This window comes from Haemaphysalis longicornis, unplaced genomic scaffold (assembly GCF_048455015.1).
Source record: "Haemaphysalis longicornis isolate Haplotype H1 unplaced genomic scaffold, Haemaphysalis longicornis Haplotype H1 scaffold_1, whole genome shotgun sequence".
In the NCBI taxonomy this organism is placed as follows: domain Eukaryota; kingdom Metazoa; phylum Arthropoda; class Arachnida; order Ixodida; family Ixodidae; genus Haemaphysalis; species Haemaphysalis longicornis.
In genome coordinates, this window is record NW_027526203.1 from 285,080,217 (window position 1) to 285,102,033 (window position 21,817).

Consider the following 21,817-nt stretch of genomic DNA (forward strand, 5'->3'; position numbering starts at 1 on the left):
AATGAAAACGATTTGTTAATAAGGGGGGCAAGGATGACGACGCCAAATTTATTGTCGAAATCATTTTTATGGCACTTAATATTTTTGCCAGTTTGCCTCTATGTGCGGACTTGTGTTATTACTACGTTCTGCCATCGCTCCCCCCCCCCCCCTTTTTTTTTTCAGTTATGTTCAATGTGCACTTTCTTCGAGGAAAGTTTTCGAGCTGGTCAAGCAGAATGGGAAACTTTTTTTGTCGCTGAGAAAATCAGCTGCCAGCAAATGCGTTGCGATAAGCATCTGTCCTGCGCCTTGGGCTCAGGGATCATGAGAGAAGCAAGCAGTTGGGTAAACTTGGAGCCAAAGGCATATTTAACATAAATATTCTGATGTCGTTTCACTGAAGGTAGGAAATGCGCATCAGTCATTCCAAATGGCACTCCTTTACAAAAAACAAGCTCCATTTTCAATTATTCTCAATAGCTACAAGAGCAGGCGGTTTTTCGCCTTAATTGTCCACACTTGTAATTGGCAACCCTGTAGCCCACTGGGTTGAAGCCAGGCGCGCTAGACAAGCGTCGTGCGTGGTATATAAAGGACCCCGCGTGCAGGCCATCAGCTGCCTGAAGCGGGCTAACTACCTGAGCCCCATGGACTGGCAGATCCTGCACAACCTGGGCCTGGTGCACCTGAGCATGGAGCAGTACGCGTCCGCCTACCACTTCTTCAACGCCGCCGTCCACTTCAACCCGCGCAACGGACAGCTCTTCATGCAGCTCGCCAGTACGTACTAGCCGCGCACCTCGCATGTGTGTACCCATCTTGCGACAGACGGTCCCGTGTGCCCTCCGCTGGAAGGACGACGAGCTATATGGGGCGAATGTCCATGTCAGTCCTTTAACCTTGATTTGGCGCGTACGCGTGCAATCGGCAGTGAAGTTCCCCAGGATGGCTTGGTGGGCCAGTTGGTAGAGCATCCTACGATGAAGTAACAGCGCATGAAGACGAGGAAAGCCAAGAAAGAAATACGGGACAGGCGCTCGTGAACTTTGCTAAGCTTAGAGAATTCAGAGATATATAACGGCGACCTAATGTTCAAATTCCGGGAGCCAAAAGTGTAAAAAGCATCGGTGCATTTTGCCACCGTGACCGATGGGATGCATGGACGACGGCCAAAAGTCGCGTCCCCGCAGGATGTTCTACTTGGTGGCCTGGCGTTATGTACCGTTGTTCAGTGTTCACGCCGTTATTCGCAGGGTGTTCATGGAGCCTAGCCGGCTTTTTTGCTTTTGAATTTTATGAAATCCCAAGCACTCTGTACAGGATCCGTACGGCCTCGCACAAAGGGTCGTTATATTCTCGCATGAATTCTCTACTGAAACAGTTTCCTCTCTTTTATGAGATAAATATTTTCCAGCCGGGGTAAGACGCTCTCCAATGGATTACGAACACAATATGGTTTTGTGGCAATTATGTCCTGATGTCCACTGTACTTTATGAAATTTTACTTGTCTGGTTTTCCGAAGGGCTAGAACTGCAAAGTTGGTAATGAAAACTTACTTGGAACATCAAGCTGCGCTTACTTTTCAGCCCGCCAAAACATCCCCTGATAGGTCATCACGTGTCAGCCTCTAGACTTTCTTCGCCACTGTGTGCTAACGTTTTTCATGCAGATGTATACGTCAAGACTTCAGCGGCCCACTTACGGTGATTCGTTCACCTCTTCTTAAAACATAATTTCCTTCGTGCTTCTCGGTCTTTAAACGACGTCCAGCCCATATTTCCATGCACTGCTTCGTTCATTGTTTTTCCATGAGCTCCTAAAGCTTAACGGCCCACGGTACCTTCCTTTGGTGTGCTTGAGGGCCTGATATCACTGCGTTCGAAAATTCGCGTCCAGCACCCATTATCCCTTTCCAACTTCCTCACACTACTTCGTATTTGATATACTCCCACAGAGCTTTACGCTTGTTTATAGCCGCGTTTCGTTTTCCTGGCGCTCGAGTTCGCAGAGCGAACTCGGTTACCCATATCAAAGCGGACGTTTATGACTGCCTGAAGCTTTTGCTGAGTTGTTCGAGATGCTCGCCCACAGCTGGCGCTGATTATTACGCTCCTGGCGATTATTTGCAGTTGCCCTGCGTAATCTCCAGGACCCGGACAACGCGAAGAGGGCCTACGAAAGAGCCATGGCCCTGGATGAGTACGCCGCTACAACTGGCCACCTCCAGCGCTCTTAAGCTCGTCCGTGCTTGCGCGCCTGTCTGCTACACCATGTGTGCTGCCGGGTGCTTTGCTTGTTTGTATCCGCATCAGATTCAATGCGCGTGAGGGACATACACTGCACTTACTCTGCGAGCGACGTCATAGTGAATGGTTTAGGAGAAATGCATGCCTATCGAAATTTCTCTTTAGCGGCCGCCTGAGTTTTTGTTATTTGTTGTTTTGTTTTTCTTTTTTTACTGAATGAAAACGCGGGTTTCAAAAAGGAAGCAAGGGAGATTGAGTACATTCATTTCGTTTCTACTATATGCTCACAGGGCTTAATGCCCACAATACAAGGCGACATTCGTCACAGTAAATTGGCCACTCAGCTAAGAGGAATCACTCAAAAGCACGAAACAATTCATCATGAACACACTAACCCAGCAGCAGCTACTTTAACTTGTACTACTGAAATTATCGTTGCTGCTGCGTTGACAACCTAGGGACAATGAGCGCATTGCAGAGTATATAGATCGCTTAGATACAAGCGTTTATCAGGACCGCTGCAATAGTTTAATGCATGTATCTCAGTTTTCATAGCGGAAGCAAATGTCCGAGATGGAGGCTTGAAGCCTGCCTTCTTTTCGCCCCGCGGTTTCCCGCAGGGAGCCCTTGGTGTGCCTCAACTACGCCGTCCTCATGCACGATCTGGGGGACCACAAAGCTGCAGCCAGACTGCTGGCGCAGTTCGAAGAGCGATGCCTCAAACAGCAACAGAACTTCGGCGTCGAAATGGACCCTGCAGTGAGTGTACTATTCACGCCTGTAATAAGAAAGAGAGAAATATCTTACTACAGAAATATCTTACTAGAAAGATCTGACTAGATCTTACTAGAGATCTAAGATCTTACGTTACTAGAGTTCCAGTAACGTTGATGTTCAGGCTACTCACGGAACAGGAATATTGTAAGCTATATCCGTAAGAAATGGCACTTCACGAAATTTGGTCGGCCGCGATGTCAGATGACGTGAATGTTTAAAAATGTATACCACAGGTGCAACAACAGTCTGAACCCGGAGTCACAGTCATGCGCCTCGTGGAATAACAATGAGGGCAAAAGAGCGGCGCCTTCTCTAAAGCTTTACCTTCTCTCTTAAAAAAAAAAGGTTGTGGCATTCCCTAACGGAACAGCAACAAGTTACTTGCCCCAGTATACACTAGGCACTTTAGTAACTGGAGGAAGGAAATGCAGCACTAGTCAGGGTTACTAACTGAGACAGGCAGTAAGCACCACTACTTTCACTGGTAAAGTCCTAGTGATAACACCCTTCTGAGCTACATGCGTTTACTAACTGGCCATGCATAACCTAGTCATAAGCACGACCTTAAAGGAGCCATGAAGAGAAAACACAAGTTTGGTTCATTCGAAAGATTGCCTCGTTGGAACCATACTGACACCACTTTTAACACACACTTCGCTCAAATAAGCTACATAATTAGGAAAAACGGGAGTGACCATGCGACCCACCAGCTCATTTCCCGCAACAGAACCTATGATGTCACACGAGAATTCTCTGCGATTGGCGGAGGCCGGCAAAAGCAATCACAATAGGCAGGGCTTACCAGTTTGCATAGTGAGCTATATGCCCGTTAAACATACTGCACATTCTTTTTATGACACTAAGAACGGTGGAGTAAACGGTTGAAGTTCCGAATAAACACGCAAGCGTGTACGCCAATGCGTACGAAACTACCGCCAGCCGAACTCGACATCTCGCCGTCGCCACCGTCGCGCAGACGAATTTTCGGGTTCGAGGCTCTCGGGGCCCCCAGCACGCACAGCCGCGACCTTGCTTGGTATCGTAATCCCTTCACAGGAGGTTGGCCGTCATATCGCCAACCAGCAAAGGTAAAAATAGAAACGAGGGGAGTAAGGAACAGCAAGCAGCGACGAGATAGTGACAGTCGTCGCAGTTTCGGAATGGTGTTGGCTTGCTGCTATTGTTAGGAGCTCGTTTCCAGTTTACAACCACTGAAAACTTCAGTTTGTTCGAGTACTTTACAATGAATTTTCGTTGCTACGTTTTGAAATGCCCATGTAGTACGGGCAAATCGTCGAGGGAGTGCGACATCCCCGCCGGTGAGGAGATCTCCTTTCATGTGCTGCCTAAGCGGGATTCACACGACGGAGAAACCGCTCTTTTTGGCCCGCGGGACCCGCTCACGTGACCGGTTTTAGGCTCCGCCCCTCGGTGGGGATAGCACGCGGTGGCTCCGCGAAAGAAAATGCCTCCGCGTGTTTTCGCTCGACGGCGGTGGCCCTCGGCGGGGAATAAAACCTGTTCCTCGGCGCTGTCGTCTGCTACTCGCTCCGCGTAGCTCCGCACGTGTGGATCAGGTGTGGATGCGCCGCCAGGCCGGATAATCCGGTCACGTGCTGTTGACGTCACATATCCGTCCGCCTCCGTGAGAGGGTTCCTCCGTCGTGTGAATCCCGCTCTAACGACGAACCTCGGCGAGCAAGTGGCTACGTTTTGTGAACTTTGCAAACGGAGGAGAAAGAGAGCTAAAGGAAGTACGAGTGTGCTCGCTTCAATTCTGAGGAAGTGATTACGGCAGGGACCCTTACGTTAGCTCACTACTGGGACATGCTCGCGCTCGTCGCCGACTTCGTCAAATCGCCGTCAAAGCGCTCTGACCTCGAAAGAAAAAAATGCCGTACGCACCGCGCATTGACGCTCGTATCTTTCTGGTCGAAGCAGAGAGCTCGCGCGAACGGCTTTCCATACACGACACCGGCCAACTGGCATAAGCGATACTGCTACTGAAATTGAACTATTATTAACCGTAATAAAAATACGGCACATACGTACCAGTCTGTATTCGTCCGCAGCGACGGGGCTGACGAGGCAGCGGTGCCGACGGCTGGACGTTCGCCTGTTGTGGCTATCGCGGAATGGTCGCTTTTCGGTCCATCCGCGTATCCCACAACTCCTGCCGCTCGTGCACTTAGAAGCATTGATCGTTCAAGTGGTGTGAGGTTGTTAAATGCAAGCCCGAGCTTCTCGGCGAGAGTTTTGTTCTCCGGATCAGGCGATTCCATGACTAGGGCTGCGGGTGCACTAGGTTTTACTAGTATTTTTAAAATGGCCGCCGTCTCGGTTTCGCCACGAGTTCCTGTTTGATTCCCGCGTGTGGGTGCTATATGGAGTCGACATACTAAGTATCTGTTTCATGGACCTGCTCGTATGACGCCATTGTTCACGTCACGAAATGTGCAATTTAGCGGGAGATTTAAAATTTTGGCTGAAATTGCCTTGTTTCTCAGGGAATAAAGCATCATTTGCTTCCGGGAAAGCGCTTAGGGTACTATGAAACACCTAATCTTTCGAATAAAACAAACTTTTGTTTTCTCTTCATAGCTCCTTTAATCCAGTGTATACTACTTTCTACACCCAGTTTGCTAACCATGCAGTTGCAAGTGGCAGAGTCTACGTACCGTACCGAGGTTCGTAAGGAGTTACTAAATTTTGGTCAACTTTTAATTTTGGTCGAACCTTGAGGAGCGACCCAAGCTCAAGTAATAATTTTCATCTTCACAGCACCCAAATACGGGACGAAGGGACAAGCGCTGAACCAAAACTAATTTTTTTATTGAAGAGACACAAATATAAAGCCATCGAGGGTATAAAACAAACATAAAAAATGTGGTAGTTCCCTCTTCCATAGGAACCGATAAAACGCGAAAGTGAAATGTGCCTTCACAGGAGCAGTTGAGTTTTTATTGTGCATGGATATCAACTTGCACGTCGCTATTTATATTTCGTCGGTATGGTACCGTTAGACGCATCAACGTTAGACACTGGATTGCACGCGTCGGAGCATTGCGTAAGTCCGACTGAAACCACAGGCGCTCGCAAACCGTCCGTGCGAACGGAACCAAACGGGTTGTCAGCGAATCGTTTGGTGCACACACAGCCCGCTGCAGCGAAAGGAGCAGCAGACCGTGTTACGAGCGCGACATACGCAAGTCAGCTTCTCCGCAGCTTCCGCTGCGCGTCCCCCGTACACGAAGGCGCTTAAGGCCCCTAACATTTAGGCACTGGCATTGAGGCGCGAACTGTCGGCGCGCCATAATGCACTCCTTGCTTAGCCTCTCCAAGATGGCAGCGCCATCTGAAAGGAAGGCTATAAGGCGCGTTTGTCGTCCTATTCACGCGTCTGTTCATAGCGCAGACGGGAGCGAGTTTCGTACCTTCCGCTGTAGCGAGGGGCTCGAACACCGGCGCCGCCGCGTTAAAGTAAGTTTTTCTGACGATTTCATTTCTGTGACGGATATGACGTCAGTTAGATCTTGGTGGACCCCGGCATAAAACACTTTCGTGTTAAAACATGACACATGAACCCATTAAAAGTGACTGCGCAGGCGCACGTTCTCATGCTCCGGTCTCATCAAGGTATGCAAATTCTGTATCTAAAAGTGACAAAGACGGAGTGCTAACACACGAGTCAGACATTTATCGAATTTTATACGCTTCCACTACTTCCCTCGCCTTTTGGTCATCGTGCCGGAACAGTACTGTTGTATCATAAAGGAAAGGCGAACAACCATAATCATTGCAATGGGTGGAAAGATGGCCTGAAGAGAATAGACTTTATCCCAAAATACATTAATAGTAGTCGATGGCAAGTGTTGCAGGGTCCCTTTAAGTGAACTGTCATGCTCCTGCAAACGAACATTTAAGCAGCGGCCCGTTTGGCCAACATAACAGCAACTACATTTGAGGGGAATGCAATAGACCACATTTGAGCTCCAAGGACCAAACTGTTTTTCATGTTTGACACCACAGCTGTTTGTTCGACCCTTTCCACTAATACTCTTTTCGATGGCGGACAGATGCGGTTCAACTTATTTTTGATCGAAAACACCACATTGACGTTATATCTGCTCCCCACTTTTTTCAAACGGTGGGAAACGTTGTGCAGGTACGGTATTACAACGATCTCTTCCTTCTTCTTTTCCTTGACACCATCACATGCAGGAGACAAGTTTTTCTCTACCAGATCCGATGACTTAAGGCAGGCCGACCCAATGACTCCGTCACCGTAGCCAGCATTTCTGAGTCTGCCTAACTGTGCACTAAAGCTACACTAAATTTGATAAAAACAAGACTTGAAGGTGGCCGACCTGACCCTTTGTCCCGTATTTGTACGCTGTGAAGATGAATCTGTACCAACTAGCCCAGTTTTTTACGCTACTTCACTTAATAATTTTCGATATGGTCTGCAAACGTATACCCTTTGCCGAATAATTACACCTGACCACAAATTCCGGAGAAATAGCGAGAGAGAAGGTGAGAAAGATGAGTGGGCTAGAACGAGAAGATTGTCTGTAAGCATGCCACATTAAGAACAGCATTTACCTGCACGCTTAATAAAAAAGGTCGTAAAAGGGTAGTAACGTCCGTATTTACTAATTACTTACGAACTCCCGCGGTACGGTATACGTAGGCTGTGCCACTAGCAACTGCATGGTTAGGAAACTTACTGGGTGTAGAAAGTAGTATACACTGGATTAAGGTCGTGCTTATGACTAGGTTAGGCATGGCCAGTTAGTAAACACATGTACATCAGAAGGGTGTTATCACTAGGACTTTACTAGTGAAAGTAGTGGTGCTTATTGCCTGCTTCATTTAGTAACCCTGACTAGTGCTATATTTACTACCCCCTGTTACTAAGTGCCTAGTGTATATTGGGGCAAGTAACTTGTTAGTGGTTCGTTAGTGAATTCCACAACCTTTTTTAAAAGTGTGGATGCAAACATAATGGATCATCATCATCAACAGCCTACTCAGGTCCACTGCAGGTTGAAGGCCTGTCCCATCAACTTTCAACCACTCCTGTCCTGCGCTGCTTGATTCTACTACTACGGCCGGCTATCTTCGCCTTTTCCGATAGAAAAGGCTGCGTTTCAGGGCAGGAGACGACCAGCGTACTTTCCCACTGCTCGCGCGAGGGGTTGGGGGTGGGGGGCAGAACTGGGTTTAGTTGGCATTCCCAGACAGTAAGGTACAGTGTACCTGGTGCTTGGCAATAAGTACATAGAGGATCATAAAGAGTATACGATGGATGGCGTGTAGCGGGTTGGGTGTGGGTAGGTATTAGTCTGCTGTTGTCTCAGGGTGACTTCCTGTTCTTCCGCGGCCTGATCGGGGACTGGTGGATAGAGTTGTGTCGCTATTCTGTAAGGTTGGGTGAAGCCGGAGTATGTGAGTACCAGTTGCCCGGTCCGCTCCGACTCTTCTTGCGGTGCCCGGTGGGCGAGTTCTGGGGCCAGGATGTGTGCCGTCTGGTTGCCGCTACGAGCAGAGTGGGCTGCGGTCCATATGATTCTGACCTGTTTCTGTGGGGGTCGTTGGAGGAGAACCCGAGCAGCTTGTCTTAAAATCCTACCTGCTTGGTATGTTCCGCAGGCGGCTTGACTGTCCGAAAATAATTAATTTGGCTTTTGTCCCGCCTGCGAAAGGTACACTCTTAAAAAAAAGATCGTAGCACTTACTAACAGTACACTAACCAGTTACTTGTCCCAGTATAAACTAGGTGCTTAGTGGATTTTGCTAACCGGCCATACATAACATAGTAAAAAGCTACGCACGACAATGTGCATCGGCTGAGCGTTCAGAGCGACATAGACACATTCAACACGCACATATAACACTTAAACAACCAACAAATAAATTGAGCAAGAAAGGAATGCACGAGGAGAGCGAGCAAAACTTCCTTACCTTAAAAAAACAGCTGCTCTTCTTGCTTTTAAAGCCAGCAGCGGAAAATCATTTGGTAGATTTGGTGGGCTTGTCGCAAAAATGAAATATTGTAGCGATAATTTTAGAATTATGCATTTTAATGTGAGCATGTACGAGTTAGCATGCGGATTTGCAAAAACCTTTTTATCGTGATTTGAAGTGTGAAAAGTGCTGTAGTTATTACCTTCGATAATTCATAGAATTTTTTTACTGTCAGTGAATGCTAGTATCAAACAAGCAGCAGTTGCTAAGTGGACGGTCTAGACTAGTAAGGGTTCCTCACTTAGTGGCAGGACCTACGTACCATTCTGGGGGTAGTAAAGTTCGTAAGGAGTTAATAGAGAGTTTTAGCCTAGCGTGCTCCGTCCGCTAACGCTACGGCGGCGGGTAGCGGGGCGCGACTGGGGAGAGCAAATTCGTCGCGGTGGGGTGGATTAGTTCCGCGGGGCCTGCCTTCGTCATGCCCGCTCTTTCCCTCCGCTGAGGGGCAACCTCCTCGCACTCCCTGCGCGCGCATGCGCAGTCCGGTCCCGCTACCCGCTAACCTTAGCGTAGCGTACGGGAGCAGCTATGCTAAAACTCTCTAATAAGTACAGGCACTACTACCCTTTTACGAGCTTTTTTGTTAAGTGTGTAGGCTTCTACGGTGTGAATCGCTCTCTGAGTTATGACTGCCAACCGTTTTTGTTGATACCGGGATACCCAAACACAGATATCTGCATATATCGATATATTAATGAACTTGCAGTCGGTCCAGGAAGGCCAGCCATAGCTACATTAAATAGTATAGGCGATAAAACAATCACCTAAAGCACCCCTCGTGAGATACTTCGTGTTATACTTAAAACGTCAGCTAATCGTTCCTGCACGGAGCGATCCGTAAGGAAAGGACGAAACGGAAAAGGTTTTCCATGACTCTCATTTCTTGCAAGTTGGCGGTGATGGCACTTTGTAAGACGCTGCCGTACGCCTTGAACACGTCAAAAAAACGGAGGCACTGTCTATAAGATCGCTGGTCGAGGATGCTTTTCCATGAGCTTTGATACATAAGATCGGAATGAAACCGGTCGATATGAGGCGATGTCTGCATGGTTCTTGCCAGGCTTTAGTACCGGTACCACCCACGGTAGCTTCCACAAGGAGGGAATATTACCTGTATCCCAAACAGATGTGACAAAACTGGAGCAAGTCTTGTTTACGCTATAGCAAGTTGCAAAGCATTTGGTTTGTGATACCATCAAGACCTGCGTGCTGCGTCGACGTAAACTGCTCAGGGCGGTCAAGGGCTCCCTGTAGGGAACGTCCACAATAGAAGGATGGTGCTTCACAAGGTGGACTTCCTGAATATGCAGCATTGGCGTTGGAGAAATCCTTGGCGAAAACTTGTAGGGTCTTGTTCTTGTGCAGCGCAACAGCGAATGAAGGCTTAAGCAGCAGTCGGTATCGAGAAAGTGCATTGACAGCTTGCAAATGCGTGGTGCTGGAGTAAACACACTTCTCCACCACCACCACCACCACCACCACCACCACCACCACCATCATCATCATCATCATCAGCCTGCCTACGCTCACTATAGGGTACATTCCTCACCCATAGATCTCCAATTATCCCGGTCGGTAACATGGCGTCTTTGTATTTCTTGTACACAAAAAATGCATGTTACCACCACCACCTGCGCTAACTGCGACCAATTTATCCCCGCAAACTTCTTGGTCTCATCTGCCCACCTAACTTTCCGCCGCCCCCTGCCCAGCTTGCCTTCTCTAGGCATCCGCTGTTACCCTTACTGACCAATGGTTATCTTGCCTTCGCATTACACCCACTGCCCACGCCCATTTCTTCTTAATTTCTACTAATATATCCTAACACGCGTTTTTTTCCTGACCCACTCCGCTCTCGTCTTGTCCCTTAACGTTACACCTATCATCTTCCGTTCAATTGCTCGCTGAGTCATCCCCAATTTAATTTAAGTTGAATCCTTTTAGTGAGCTTCCAAGTTTCTTCCCCGTAGGTGATACCGGTAAGATGAAACTTTTATCCACTTTCGTATTCAGGGACAACGGTAGGCTGCCATTCGTTATCTGAGAATTTCTGCCGAATGCACTCCACCCCATTCTTATCCTTCTAATTAGCTCTGCCTCATGGTTGGGATCCGGGGTCACTACTTGGTCTAAGAAGATATATTCGCTTACCACTTCCACTGCCTCGCCACCTATCTCAAACTACTGTGCTCTCCCGAGGCTATTGAGCATCACTTTAGTTTTCTGCATATTAATTTTCAGGCCCACGATTCTACTCTTAACACACACACTTAAAGACACTTAAGGAATAGTAAAAGGCAGTCCATTGCGATCACCATAATTTCTTCGTGTAACGCCAAATGGCCGAATTTAGCCTTTTAAAGCAAGTCCAAAGTGATGCATCGTTTCTCTTTCTTGCAAGCCGACGGTCAGCCCTCCGCCGTGCAGCGAACAGGTTTCTAAGCTTAAGCCCTGCAGGCGCTGGTTCACAATAAATTTTTAAACGTTGCAGAATTCCCGTTTCTGTCAATACACGGCCGCCTAGGGAGGGAGTATGGTTAAAGACTGTAACTTCTGTTTTACCGAAACAATCCCAAAACAAACTTATGAAAATCAATTTAGAAATTATTCTAAGGAAGTAATGCGTGTCTTTATTCGATCAATTTAGTGATACAATAATGTAGTTGTCCACCAATGCGCCTTCGCTGGTCTTTTATCTTCACTGAATTAGAAAGGCTGTAAATTCTAAATGCGTAAGCTTTTCTGTGCTTACATTGGAACTATTCGAGTGTGATCATCCGGTACGACATATTAACCATTGCAGATGATTGTATTTAAACAAACGAGACAGCATCGATGTGCGGCGAAAAATTCCAGTCTTGTCCCGGCGTGTTTAGGGCCCTCCTTCTTGTCTTACCTGTACGGCAACCAAACGGCTCGCAATCATCTTGATATGACCATCGCCGACGTGTTCTCCATCCTTGAATCTTGTAAGGGCCAATGAAAATCATCCGTCCTGCAGCAGCAGAGTTTGGGACATAAACCTGAAGCAGCGAATAGAAGTCGAGGGCTCTTCATTCACGCTTCCGAATGATATGATTGACCGCGTTGTTAACCTGCCGTAGGCTTTGCTCAACCATAACAAGCGTCTCTCAACCTACCATTCTGATTTCGTTGATGATGAAACTGCAGACGTGTAAATTCGCAAAGATATGGGTTGAGGAAACTGTGCCGCAGTCCCCAACCCTCTGGCAGCCTGGCGGTGTACACCGTGACACCTCCCGGCTGTCGATAAGATACCTACCTTAAAGCATTACATCTATGAATTACCTTTTTGTGTATTTTCAATGACGTTGAGCAGTGACCCAATGGCCATATGACAATTCACCGGCTCCTTTGCCGTCGCGGTTTCAGATGGCGCAGATGGCGAGCAACTTGTCGAGTTCCCTGCAGTCTACGAGCGCAGACAGCAAAATCTACGATGAAGTACCTGACTCCCCGGACAGAAATGACGAATCATCGCAGGAACGGAGCGAATAGCTGTTGCCACTGGAGGCTTCGGGGCGTATAAGTAACCCTTCGTTATAACAAAGTCAGGGAGACCGAAAATTGACTCCGCTATAAGCGCTACTCTTTTAGAAGAGGCGATAATTTGCTCTCCCTGTACCACAGTTGAGATCATGGGAAACTCGAATAAAGCGAAAATTTGAATGAAGATGTTTCGTTATAGCGACTGTTTTCTCAGACGACATTTGTTACGTTCACAGAACGAGGGTCCTAGAACTCTTTGCGGAGTTCGTTATACCGAAAAATTCGTGCATTAATGCTTGACTTTGATTGTCTGATTTTTAGCTAATGATTTATAAACAATATTTTCAAGGCAGTGTTTGTGAGTGAGTGAGTGAGTGAGTGAGTGAGTGAGTGAGTGAGTGAGTGAGTGAGTGAGTGAGTGAGTGAGGGAGTGAGTGAGTGAGTGAGTGAGTGAGTGAGTGAGTGAGTGAGTGAGTGAGTGAGTGAAGGAGTGAGTGAGTGAGTGAGTGAGTGAGTGAGTGAGTGAGTGAGTGAGTGAGTGAGTGAGTGAGTGAGTGAGTGAGTGAGTGAGTGAGTGAGTGAGTGAGTGAGTGAGTGAGAGGAGTTGATTGTCTAGGTGCCTTGCAAATGCCTGTAGCTAATTGCTTCGCACGGGCGGCACCATTCCTACCGAGGACGTTTCACCTGGCGTCTGAAAGTTTTACGTCGTGAAAAGCATGAGAAATAAATACGGAAATTCTCTCTTTAACATCTAACATCATTTTTCGAAAAGCAGGGTGCTCACTGAGTCTTGCGGTTCTGCTGTCATCTGCCGTTGCGGTACACAAGACGGTACGTTCATTTTTGTTCTTCACATCACACTGACCCTGATGTCGTGCATATAGGCAATCAACAAATCGGCTTAGGCGTTCCCCAAGTAACTGCAATGCAAAAATATTTGTCCGACTTTAAACGTACCCTTGGTAGTACCATCCTCACGTGCTGGGCGCAGGACTAAGTTTCGGAGGGGACTGGATCCCGAAAAATACAAGAGGGAGAACATATGGAAAGAGAGAGAAAAAAAGAAAAATGTGATTGTAAAAGCAAAATAAAAAAAAAATAAAGTCCTTTAAATCATTGAGAGTCCTCTATACCCTTAAAATCATGTTATTTGAGCTGTAGCAAGGCACATTGCCCTGGGCATATTTCTCTACTCTGTTCTGGCCTTTCAACTTCCTTTGTCAGCCTTCTCAATTTCGCCCATTTTATCTCAATGTGCAGGATGGCAAACTAGGGTATAGCCTGGCGAACATTTTGTCCGTTTCTGCCTTCCTTTCTTCTCGCTCTCCTTGTCGGCCTAAAGAAACTTGTCTTTTTGAAGACTTCGGCAACGATTTTTTCCCTCCGAAACTTCTCCTCTCCTGAAAACTTTTTATTCTTGCGTCCCCACTCATGGGCTTGATATGCACCTCCATGGTTTCCTGCCACCATTGCCTATTAAAAAGGAGGCTTCTAATGGACATAGAATCTTCCTTCCCAAATAAGAGCTCTCTCTCTCTCTCGCTCTCTTTTCCTTTATCTCTCTCCCGTTTTGACGCCCCTACAGGGGTGCCATGGACGCTTCCTAGCGTAACTAAACACAGGCTTTTAGAGTATGGGCACTCTTTTCTCTCATTGTTATGTGCCGCCAGGATTTTCATTGGTCGGTCGGCACCCCGTGATATTTATTTACATATCGGAGCAGCCATTTTGTTTCTGGGCGCTTCTCTTTCCCTCCCTCCCTCCCTCCCTCCCTCCCTCCCTCCCTCCCTCCCTCCCTCCCTGCCTCCCTCCATCCCTCCCTCTCTCTCTCTCTCTCGGCTGCGCCGGCGCTAGAGCGGCCGGTCCCACACTACCCGTCACAACCGGCGGAGTTTTCGTTGGGAGGGATGGCAACACTGCAAGCCAGAAACAAAATGTCCCCCAGACGCTTCCGGTGCGCGAAGTGGCGGTACTCTTAAGCGCAGCTTATTTAGTGACGCTAACTTCTTTACCCTCATAACCGACCCGGCACACCCGACAAGAATTGGGAACTCCATGTCCCGTGACACCACTCCCGACCTCACGTTCGTGAAGAATAACAACCCGATCACGATCACCTGGAGGAGTACTGGGGCGGACCTCGGCAGCGACCACACAAATGTGGAGATTGTCATTCCGGAACGCAACGACACCAACACCCCAAAACACACGTGGATACACTGAAAAGCCTTCAGTCTCCAGAAGTCAGAACAAGAAGGAAGCCAGCGAAATCGAAAAAATCGAAACCTGGACCACCGAGATCACCAAAGACGCACGAAATTCAACCAATGAAATAAATAGGGACGTAGAAAATGTTACGAATCGGCCAACGCCGCCGTATTTTCCCGCATCAGCCTCCACGTGCGAAGCCACCACGTGCTCCCGCGTGTCGGTGAACCATACTTTCGTGTCTCGACATGAAAGGTCAGACACCTCGCGTTGCAACGCGCCTCCTGCGGTTGCCAGCGGCACCCCCAGATGCCAGCGGCACGCCCAGGCATCCTTCACGGACGTGCGCCCCACAAACGTCAGGTGCCAGCACGTCGGTGAGTCAAGCCTCGACCGGCCCGGCTCAGACGTTGCGCTATCGGCGCGATCAACATTCGATAGTGCGCCCAGGCAGGGTTCAAGGACACTCTCTCCCCTCTCTCGGACTCCACGTGCGGGGAGGCCATCAATGACTCACGAACTGTGGAAAGAGCGTTGTGTGTGTCTGTGACGTTCGTGGCGTGTTGCTACTTGGCGTTTTGACCATTGTTGCTTTTGGGTATAAATAGAAGCAGCCGAAACGCTGATCTGTCTGAGCAGCGAATCCATGCGGTCGCTCTGCTCGAGTCCTGTATTGTAACCTCGCCCGTCGGGGCATTGTATGTTTTTTTGGCTTCGGCTCACCTCTCGCTATGAAGTAAACAGTTAAGTTATCCTACTGCTCTGGACTTCTTCACGGCTGCAACAGCCGCTGGCCGCTCGCATCATACACGCTACCCCTCGTATGTCGGAGGCCACGGAGATCGGATCGGGTGCCCCCGCCCGGTCGCAACTGGTGTCAGCGCTGGGATGACACGGTTGCAACAAAACCAACATAATTGACAGTCGTCTAGCTCACCTCATCGAAGCTACAGTCGATACTCAACCTGTGGAAAAAACAACGTCTCAACCACAAGCTAAGAAAGTCGCGGAGCTCAACCGCGCAATCGAGGCACACTGCAGCACGCTATGTGCGCAGCAGTGTAACGAGATCAGCAACGTAGCTGACGGTGAGGTGCATAGCGGGAAAACATGGAACTTGCTACGACATCCGCTCGACGAAACCAAGACAAAGTCACACCAGCGAGACATATATACCGCCCAAGCTCATCAACCAATGAGACTCGGTGCACGGAACCGACAATTTAATCAAGCGCATCAGCGACAAATACCTTCCAACTACACCCACGAAAAATCACGGACCGTACGGCGGACTACCCAAGACTGGTCCACAGGGACACCGACCGACGTGGACCGCACGGCTCTACAAGACCTCACCAGCAGGTCGGCTTCTTGCTCGGACCTTGCCACGAACAAGGCAGTAAAGAACGTCGATGGCAAGCCTATCGAAAACCCGGCGAATTACTTCAACAAATGCTGGAGAGCAGGAACGCTGCCGAAGCAGTGGAAGAAAGCCAGAACCATCCTGATTCCTAAGCCGCAAGCCACTTGACACGGACAACCTCCGGCACATCTCGCTCACGTCTTGCGTGGGCAAGGTACTGGAGTACGTCCGGCTCGACAGGTGGCAAGACTACCTGGAACGGGAGACCTCCACCCGGCGACGGTCACAGTTTTCAGACAGCACCTAGGCTCGCAAGATGCAATAGTACAGCTCAAGCACCAAATCATCGACGGCAGCACCGACGACAACAAAGCGATACTGGGTCTCGATCTGCAGAGCGCCTTTGATAAAGTAAAGCACTCTGCAATCCTGTCCGAGGTTTCCAAGCTCAACATGGGAGTAAGATCCTACAATTACATCAAAGACTTCCTTACGGGCAGGACTGCCGAGTTACGTGCAGGTGACCTTCAAACGCAAGAGAAGAAGCGCGATAGCACCGGCAAGCCACAAGAGTCGGTCATCTCGCCAAAGCTTTTCAACCTTGTTATGATCGGGGTCGCCGAGAGACTCGCCAGGATCGAAGACGCCAGACATACCATCTACGCGGACGACATGACGGGGGGGGGGGGAGGGGGTAGGTGGCAGCGACGCCCACATAGAGTCCACATTACAAGCGGTGGTCCACGCAATTGAGGATCGACTGGAAGGTACCGGACTGAGGTGCTCGCCGAGAAAATCGGAACTCCTGGTATATCCTCCCGTCAGGCAACGCACACACAACACCAACCCACGGGAATGTGAGGACGTCAAAATTACGACTAAATCTGGCAACGTAATCCCGAAGGTCAGCAAGATCAGAATACTAGGCATTGGTATTTGAAACGCATGGAAGAAACAGTGATACCATCGCCCGGTTCATGGCGAAAGCAGCGAACGCAACGCGACTACTCAAACGATTCACACCCAAAAGAGGCAGCATGAGGGAGGAGAGCCTAATTAGGCTCATCCACTCGTTTGTTACAAGCCACGTCGCGTACGTAGCCGCCTACCACAAGTGGTTGCAGTACGAGTGCACCAAGGTAAACATTCTCGTCCGAAGAGCATACAAGATAGCACTGGGGTGTACGAAACCAGGAGCACGACTCGTCTCCTGAAACTGGGAATACACCCCAGGCCGTGCGGCAGCCGTCCCGAAGGCGACGTAGGCCCCATCGGAGCGCACGAGTGCTCACTGCAGGCAAAAATAAAGGTTTTCCAATCCAATGCACATCCAGCTTGCACAACGGTGCAAGCCTCATGTAACAGCAGAGCTATGTTCGTCTCGTTAACAAAATTTATGCCACCTTATATTTCATTCAACGTAATGAACAAGCAGGGTTTCGTGAAAGATATTCAACAATGGACCATATTCACACGATCAATCAGGTGATAGAGAAATGCTCGGAGTATACTCAGTCCCTATATATAGCTTTCATAATTAAGTTATGAAAAAGCATTTGACTCGGTAAAAACATCAGCAGTCATGCAGACATTGCGGAATCAGGGTATATACAAGCACTACGTAAGAATACTATATAGGATATCTACAATGGGTCGACAGCTACCACCATCCTCCAAAAGAAGAGCAGTAAAATACCTATAAGAGTGTCAGACAAGGAGACACAATCTCTCCAATGTTATTCACAGCTTGTTTACAAAAGCTATTCAGAACATTGGATTGGGAACAGGGGGGCGTAAGGGTTATTGAGTATACCTCAGTAACCTCAGATTTGCTGATGACGTCGTCTTGCTAAGTAACTCCAGGGAAGAATTGCAAAGCATGATTACCGCACTGGACTTGCAGAGTAGAATCATGGGCCTGAAAATTAACATGCAGAAAACTAAAGTAATGCTCAATAGCCTCGGGAGAGCACAGTGGTTTGAGATAGGTGGCGAGGCAGTGGAAGTGGTAAGCGAATATATCTACCGAAACCCACCCGGAATACACAGGAGAAGATAACGCCCTCCTCGACCAAGACATAGAGGAATGGGAGGTGAGAGCAGTGTTTCAAACCATCAATTGTAAATCGGCCGCAGGCCCGGATCGTATTTCAAACAAGGCCCTGCGTAACCTAAGCGACTCGGCCATAGCCGCACTCACTAACTACTACAGTAGATGCTGGAGAAAAGGGAAACTACCTGAGCGATGGAAGGAGGCTAAGACGGTGCTAATACCTAAGCCTGGCAAGCCCCCACACATAGACAACTTACGGCCCATCTCGCTTACGTCTTGCGTCGGAAAAGTCCTTGAACACGTCTTGCTAAACAGATGGCAAGCGTACCTTGAAAAAGAGCAACTATATCCAAATACAATCATCGGTTTCCGGCAAAAGCTGGGAACGCAAGACGCAATGTTACTCCTGAAGCAGGAGATGATCGACCCACCCACACACTCCCTGGATAACAAAGCAGTACTTGGCTTAGACCTACAGAGCGCTTTTGACAGGATCAAACATTCGGCCATCCTAAGGCAAATCTCCAGGCTCAACATGGGGAGACGCACCTTCGAATATGTCAGAGACTTCTTGTCAAACCGCGCCACAACAATCACCGCTGGAGACATGCAGCTGCCAAAGAAACAACTCGGAAGCGTTGGAACACCACAAGGGTCAGTGATCTCTCCAACGCTCTTCAACATCGTTATGATTGATGTGGCCAACTACCTCGCTTCCCTTCCCGATGTCAGGCACAACATTTATGCCGACAATATCACCTTATGGGTGACGGGAGGCAGCGATGGCCATATTGAATCCTCGCTGCAACAAGCAATCGATGTGATCGAAGAACGGCTACAAGACACAGGCCTCTTATGTTCACCCACCAAATCGGAACTACTGATTCTACCACCCCACCAGCGGCACAAGAAGGAGGACACGGCTAAAATCATCACTCTCAGAACGAAGGGAGGAGCCACCATTCCACATGTCAAAACCTTACGAGTATTGGGACTGATAATAGAAGCGAGTGGTTGCAACGGGCAAACCATAAGCAAACTCTCGACAAAGGTCAACACAGCCACCAGGCTCATTCGAAGACTGTCTACAAGACGATCAGGCATGAAAGAGGCAAGCCTCCTCAGATTGATGCAATCCTTTGCCATCAGTCACATTGCATATGTCGCTGCATATATCATAACTGGAAGACAGCGGAGAGGCAGAAGCTAAATGCTATTATACGGAAGGCGTACAGAGAAATCCTGGGTCTCTATCCTCACGAAAGCACGGACAAGCTACTAGAACTAGGGGCACACAACACCCTCGAAGAGATTGAAGAAGCTGTGAGCACAGCTCAGCGAAATAGGCTAATGCAAACCCGCACCGGACGATACATCCTCAAACGCCTCGGAATCCACGGACAAGAGTCACCGAAAGAACAGGAAAGCACTACAGTACTCCCTGAAGGCATACGGCGCGGCTTGCAGATTAGTCCGCTGCCTCGACATATGCACCCAGAACCAGAACACAATGCAGAGCGGAGAAAGGCAAGGGCTAGAACCCTCATCGATACACATGGAACAGACACGGGCGCTCTCTATGTGGACGCAGCCCGATATCCGGATCGGACCGACACCTATGTTGCCGTCGTCATAGCCGCCACTACCGGAGAAATCTTCACCGCCGGCAGCATTAGGGCTAAAACAGCACAGCAAGCAGAAGAAGTAGCCATTGCCTTAGCCCTCACTAACCCTAAGTGCACCACGATACTTAGTGACTCGCGTTCAGCAATCCTAAGCTACGCCAACAACAACGTGTCTGAGAGTGCTGTGAGGGTGTGCGGTGCCCTACCCCCCAGAACTGTGACCACAACGGTAAAATGGTTCCCAGCGCACATGGGACTTCTCCACTCAACCAAGGGACACAGCAACCACAATGAGAAGGCGAACCAGGCGGCGCGTGCGCTAACCGGTCGAGACGCGTCGGAATGTCCGGATTCTCCATCTGCGGAACAGGAGCCCGAGGAAGATTCAACGATCAACACGTACAGTGGGGTCCTCGAATGGTATCGATCCAGCTGTAGGACCATGCCCCCGCCACATCCAAGACTTACAAGACAAGAAGCAGTGACCTACAGACAACTACAAACGAACTGATTACTTACTCCAGTGCTCGCTAGACACATGTGTCCGGAAGTGTACGCAAGTGATAAGTGCAAGTGGTGTGCTAGTGAAAGAGCTACTACGGCTCATATCCTATGGGACTGTAGAACTCATCCAACCGATTGAATTGCAATGGGGCAGGCGAAAATGCAGTGTTCTAAATTAGCGTATGGTTCGGGACAATTGGGACATGCTGGTGAGTGTCGGATACGATAGAGGAAGGAACGAGCAGGTGTAAGGATGGTATTTAACTGTACGCGTCGAAGAATGCGTAGTTGCGTGGTTGTTAGAGATTTGTCTGGAACAGGAAGTGTACGAAGAGTTTCTCTGATGTTCTTGTAGTGAAGCTTTATTTCTTGTTTGCAGTGGAGAGTAGTGTCCCATTGCAATTCAATCCCCACATTTTCCCCACCCACCTCCTTCAACGTGGCGGACTTGGCTAGCCTCGGACCAGCTCTCGGACGAGTTGGCGTTGGTGAACCTGGCCCGGGACATTCTCGACGCTTAATGTTGCGTTTGAATAAAGTTTTTTCCTCCTCCTCCTCCATCCAACCGAAGCAAAAGAAGAAGGGATCCCACCGCAGTTCATAACTGCTACTGGGAGTGGCGATTACAACACTCAACTCCTGGCCGTCCAGCTGGTGACGGAGGCCCTGGATAACCAGAGGCCTGAAAGTGACCCATCAGATGGGTTACGAGTAAGCCCTGGCTAGGGCCGCTCCGTCACGACGTGAAAGGCCACGTCCCCAAACAGCCGGTGTCTTATAAAGTCGTTTCTCTCTCTCTTCTTAGACCAAGTAGTGACCCCGGATCCCAACCAGGAGGCAGAGCTAATTAGGTGGATAAGAATGAGCTGGAGTGCATACTGGAGACATTCTCAGCTAATTAATGGCAGCCTACCATTGTCCCTGAAGAGGAAAGTGCATAACAGCTGCATCTTACCGGTACTCACCTACGGGGCAGAAACATGGAGGTTCACTATAAGGGTTCAACTTAAATTGAAGACGACTCAGCGAGCAATGGAACGGAAGATGATGGGCGTAATATCAAGGGACAAGAAGAGAGCGGAATGGGTCAGGGAACAAACGCGTGTCGAGGACATATTAGTAGAAATTAAGAAGAAGAAATGGACGTGGGCAGGGCATGTAATGCGGAGGCAAGATAACCGTTGGTCATTGAGGGTAACAGAGTGGATCCCTAGAGAAGGCAAGCGTAGCAGGGGGCGGCAGAAAGTTAGATGGGCGGATGAGATCAAGAAGTTTGCGGGGATAAATTGGTCACAGTTGGCACAGGACCGGGGTAATTGGAGATCTATGGGAGAGGCCTTTGCCCTGCAGTGGGCGTAGATAGGCTGACAATAATGATGATGATGATAGTTCACTGTTGGCGCTGCCGAACGCTTGGAGTCCGTGGGAGCACGCACCGCTCGTGCCTTTGAAGTCACGACCGAGGCTTTCACTGAAGGCTTGGAGGCACCGGAGACTCGCACTGCTTCTTCTTTGGTGGCG

General features: G+C 48.9%; 1 protein-coding gene across 1 annotated transcript in view; it reads left to right on the plus strand.

The window, feature by feature from the left end:
- The window catches only part of Bbs4 (Bardet-Biedl syndrome 4), a 29,693-nt gene extending 16,565 nt beyond the window's left edge, over window positions 1-13,128 (plus strand). The window contains exons 9-12 of the mRNA XM_077699215.1: window positions 591-762; window positions 2,113-2,182; window positions 2,850-2,988; window positions 12,427-13,128. Of these exons, the coding sequence (XP_077555341.1) occupies window positions 591-762; window positions 2,113-2,182; window positions 2,850-2,988; window positions 12,427-12,552 (507 nt within the window). The 3' untranslated portion in view covers window positions 12,553-13,128. The remainder of the gene's footprint in view (window positions 1-590; window positions 763-2,112; window positions 2,183-2,849; window positions 2,989-12,426) is intronic.
- The last annotated feature ends 8,689 nt before the right edge of the window (window positions 13,129-21,817 follow it).